Below are 5026 nucleotides of genomic sequence, written 5' to 3' on the forward strand. Positions count from 1 at the left end.
AAATAAACCCATACCGGTCTGGGTGTTACGTTGGCGTGTCCAGGTGTGTAAAAAGGTCGTCAACAACCCGATCATTAGAGGAAACGGCCATGAATGACAAAACATCATATTTATTGATCTCGAGAAAACAGGTTATTAGTAATGAAGGCTACTTTGAAAATATACGCATACAGTAATTCAAAGCTATATCATCATTTCAGGTTTTAGTATTTGTTAAATTTCGTTTCCGCGAAGTGTGTATTGTAATGTTAATAATTCTTTACAGTCGGCTTTTATATCACATTTACATTACAGGTGGTACGGTCGATATAACAGTTCACCAGGTTCAGGACGGCGGGACACTGAGAGAAGTTTGTACAGCAAGCGGAGGAGATTGGGGTGGAACAAAGGTGGACGAACAGTTCGAAAATTTACTGAAAAATGTATTCGGTCAAGATGTCTTTGAAACCTTCCGGCGTGAACATGTTGAAGACTTTCTGGAGATCCTTAGAAATTTTGAGATGAAGAAAAGGACCTTGTCGGATAGACAGGACGATAACATTACTCTTTCGGTACCAGTCTCCTTGCTGGATATCTACGAAAAGCTGAAACCGTCAACATCTGTCGAGTTTATTGCTGCAAACTCTGGACATATCTTCCGGAAAAGGAACAAACTTCGCATATCACCTCAATACGTGAGTTCACTCTTCAAAACGTCTACTGATGGCGTTGTAAACCACCTGAAGAGGATGATGAAAAACCCACTTGTTGCCGATATATCCTCCATTATCATGGTCGGTGGATATTCCGAATGCTCGTTACTGCAGAACAAGATAAAAGATACGTTTCCCAACTTACGCGTGATAGTCCCACCAGAGGCTGGTCTGGCAGTGCTGAAGGGGGCTGTGATAACCGGTCACACACCTTCCGCTATCACTCACAGGGTCTGTCGATATACCTATGGATTTGATGGAGCTGTTCCATTTGTAGAGGGCGTCCATGATCCGAAAAGAAAACACGTCTTTGGCAAAGGAGTTGTACTATGCAATGGTTTATTTCAGAGGCAGGTTAGTGTTGGTGATGTCATAAGTGAAGGATACAAGGGTAAACGTCTGTGTTATCAGGTCAAGGAAAAAACGAGTACAAAAATCTATATCAGCGTTTATGCATCTCCACAAACCAATCCAATGTACGTTCAACATGATGGTTGCAAAAGGATTGGATCTCTTTACGTCGACATGTCCGACACCACGAAGGGGCTGGATAGGGGAGCTTATGTTCAGATGATATTTGGTGGTTCTGAAATCAAAGTGGAGGCAACAGACATACACACAGGTGGAAAACATTCGGCTACTTTTGATTTTATATAACCTAGTGACGATAGCGTTACTTTTAAGTTTTATTGAACAGCACCGTGCATTGATAAACAAAATCTGCAAATATTCTTGAAACCAACATTTTATCAGAGTTATATGACAGGAAATTGCAAATGAAACATTTTCACTTGATGATAACGCGAGATTATGACGATTGAAACAACAGGGACCTTTACATTGGACTTTTTAATTCACACGAGACAGTGACCTATCCTAACCGCCCTTTGTCCGTCGTCGTCCGTTGTGCGTTCGTAAACAATTACATTTCAACTTCTTCCCCAAAACCGCTCAACCAAATTCAATGAAATTAGACAGGAAGCTTCCATGGCCCAAGGCCAGCTACAACTGTGAATTATATGGGGTCTGAGGGGCGGGGCCAAAAAGTGTTGAATTATCTCAAAAAAATCTTAACTCCCAGATATGATAGAATCCTTCGAGTCACATATATCCCCCTGGGGAGGGGGTAAAGTATACTATAATTTATATAGGAAAATCACATTTTTTGAGCATTATTTGTTCCAAAATGCCATTGGAAATTATACTAAATTGGTTGTAATTATTAGTATGGTAGCACACCACAGTAAGACAGCCTGGCCATGGGCAATTTTTTTTGTTAAGCAAATAACTCCTGTATTATGATATGCATAAAAAATGAAAAAATAACTGTACACTATAATTGGTATATTCAGTATGAATAAGTACATACAGGCTTCACATTTATTAAAACAAAAATCAATAAATTGGTTCCGGATTTTAAATATCCGGATTTTCCGAACGTGTGTTTACACAGGAAATTTAGTTTTGCCTACAGCGCAAAATGGAAGCCCACAGAAAAGGTAAGATAGCGGAAAAACTTAATTTACAACATATGTCCAAACAAGATTAATTCTGTCTTTGGGATAGAGATATTTAATTTTAAATAGGTTTCAGAAAAAAAATTGTGTAGAGAATTGTGCCATTTAGGGTCAAATATCATAATATTTTGCAATTTTTGAGAATTTTTTAAGCTGTTACCATGGTATTCACAGCTCTAAAAATCACAGAAAACATCAGTTTACTTATCCTTCAGAGCTCTGTTAAAATTGCAAATGTTGTACAGATTTCAAATATATATACTTTATTAGAGGTTATATGTAAGGTTAACTGGCAATGTTTACATATCTAAAACATGTGCCATATTTTTCAGAATTTGGCATTTTTACTGTACACTGCTACCTATGGGATGCCTGTTGCAAACTACGTGTATATTGGCATTAACTGACTCTCAGGGGCTTGTGGGCTAACAAGTTAACCGAAATTTCTAGAAACTTCTTCTAAAAAACCAATTTAAGGTAGAATCAAATACTCTTTATAGACGGAATGGCCTTAAGGTGCCTTACAAAAATTGTTAATTTCATGACCATGCCCTGAGGTCAGCTTGATGTTATGCATATGTTGGTCCTGACTGAGTCTTCGGGGCTGATGGAAGGGGCTAAAACGAGTCAAATAAATTAACTTAAATATTTCAAAGCTCATATGACCATTTAGGTCCGTGGGTCTGTTGTTGTTCTATTCAAAAGAATGAACAGAAACTTTCTTTAAACCTTTAATATTACTCGAAATTGCTATGTTGTTACATAATGAAAATCAATAGGTTATTCCTATTGGTGTAATACCGTCAATACCCCCTAAATTACGAAGACACTTCTAGCTACAGCTTTAACTAGCTGCATATGTAAAACTCTCGAACACATGCTAAACTCCACGCTCGTATGGTATTTAGAATCGAATACCATCGTATCATCACTTCAAAGTGGCTTTAGAACTCAAAGGAGTAAAGGTGATCATTTACACTTCAAAACGTTGTGGCCTTTTAAACGCATAGGATCCAAGATAAATCTTCACTAAAACATCGTCCGTTTTAATTGATATTACTATTCAATGTGTAATACCAAAACGCGATAAACTTGATTAAGCCTCAAATATTACGCGAAAAATGTGAATTTCGTCTTTTAAATATCTGTAGGTTATTATTATTGGTAAGGTAAAAGTTAAGTTCAAGGTTCTCTACACGTTTTCTGATATGTTACGATTAATGAAATATGACCATCATTAAAAGGCAGTTCTAATGATATTTATATAGGTATCGAATACCGCTAAATCTAAAACAGTGTGTTTAATATTTTTGTCAGCTATGTAAAGCACATGTTGAACTTTATCTCTCTCGATGGTTCAACCTTTCTTGTTGGTAAACAAATTTCGGGGCATAATATTTGTAAGAAAATAATTATTTTTTTATGGTAATATTTTATTATGAAAATATATTGATACTGTTAAATGCCATCTAAAATATTCTTTAGGTAGTCTTCTGCGTTGATTGGGGTGTTCATAAATTTCAAAATTGAAATACGATTCCATTTTCTATGAATCAGATTGAAAAGCATATTTGGAAAAATGAGATACTCTTCATCACCAGGACTCACTCTTGGATCATTCAAAAGTACAGCATCTATAGAGAAACAAACGCGTCTTACTGTACAACACGCACTTAAATAAAAACCAAATTCACCACATCCTACTTATTCAGATATTTGATGTGCGCATTTCTTCTCATCTGAAAACAAAACTGCCAAAACTAATGGCAATGCAATCAAATATTTGGGAACAATGACAATTCATCTGAGGCTTTTAAATTAACCAAGGATTGGCATGTTTCTACACGAAACAAATAAATCTGAAATTTACCCTCACATCTTTTGTTCATCTTTCTTCAGAACTACACTCAGAATTCTGTAACTTTAAATCAGACATGCGATGTCCTCAGCAGAAGCATATGTTATCTACCTCAAACTTTGCTAACGATGTACGGAAACATCTGTTCTGGCTGTCTATCTGTCATAAAGAGACTTAGCAACAGAAACCGAGACAGTATCCCTGCACTGTTGGTAAATGGTCTTCATGCTATAAAAACAGTCTCTGAGACGAGATTGTCATTGATGTGCCAAACGTATTATTGAAACATGAGGACCAGCTTCAGAGTGTCTAACGCACATAAATATTTCTCGCTAAACGCACCAGAGATAATTTCTATAGCAGCATGTCTTAAACGTCAACTCAAAAGATGTTGATATCCAAGATGAGAGTTGACCGATGAGAGACATGATATATCCCGGGCAGAGATGATATTAGATTCAAAATAAAGTTGCGGCCTCTCGTAACAAATCCTCCATTCTGAACGATTCTAAAAGATAATATGCCAAATTTAGTCGTTTCTTACGAATAACGAAACTGGGAAAGCAAGTATGATCCCAGTCTATATGTATTCTGCAAATCAAAAGGCAATGATACAAAAAAAAAATCACATTTGTATGCACATAATAAAAAACGGTTGAAGAAGATTAAAGAATATCACTATTACTGCCAAAGGACATATCATAATTGTAGAAAGAGCTAGACAAGTAAATGTGTATAATTCCTGAGTAGGAAGAAAAATACCCGAAGAACAGAAATAATATATATATATATATAAATACATGTCGAATGTCAGATTGACATAGTTTCTAATACCAAAATACAAAATATGTGAAAATGTAATGAAAACGACTTTACATTGTACATGTAAGAATCATATAATGACAATGCGACGGTACTTGTATGCGTGACTACGCATGTAGGCACGGTTAGGTGTACCC

The 5026-nt window shown here is 36.2% G+C and overlaps 1 protein-coding gene across 1 annotated transcript; it reads left to right on the top strand.

The window, feature by feature from the left end:
- Positions 1-294: 294 nt before the first annotated feature.
- On the top strand, positions 295-1950 carry LOC117321245 (heat shock 70 kDa protein 12A-like; the record flags this gene model as incomplete). Its single annotated transcript, XM_033875715.1, has 1 exon — positions 295-1950. A coding segment is annotated over one exon (1055 nt), but the record flags the coding sequence as incomplete, so codon positions are not given.
- Between the last annotated feature and the right edge of the window lie 3076 nt (positions 1951-5026).

Source organism: Pecten maximus, unplaced genomic scaffold (genome assembly GCF_902652985.1).
Source record: "Pecten maximus unplaced genomic scaffold, xPecMax1.1, whole genome shotgun sequence".
Classification (NCBI taxonomy): domain Eukaryota; kingdom Metazoa; phylum Mollusca; class Bivalvia; order Pectinida; family Pectinidae; genus Pecten; species Pecten maximus.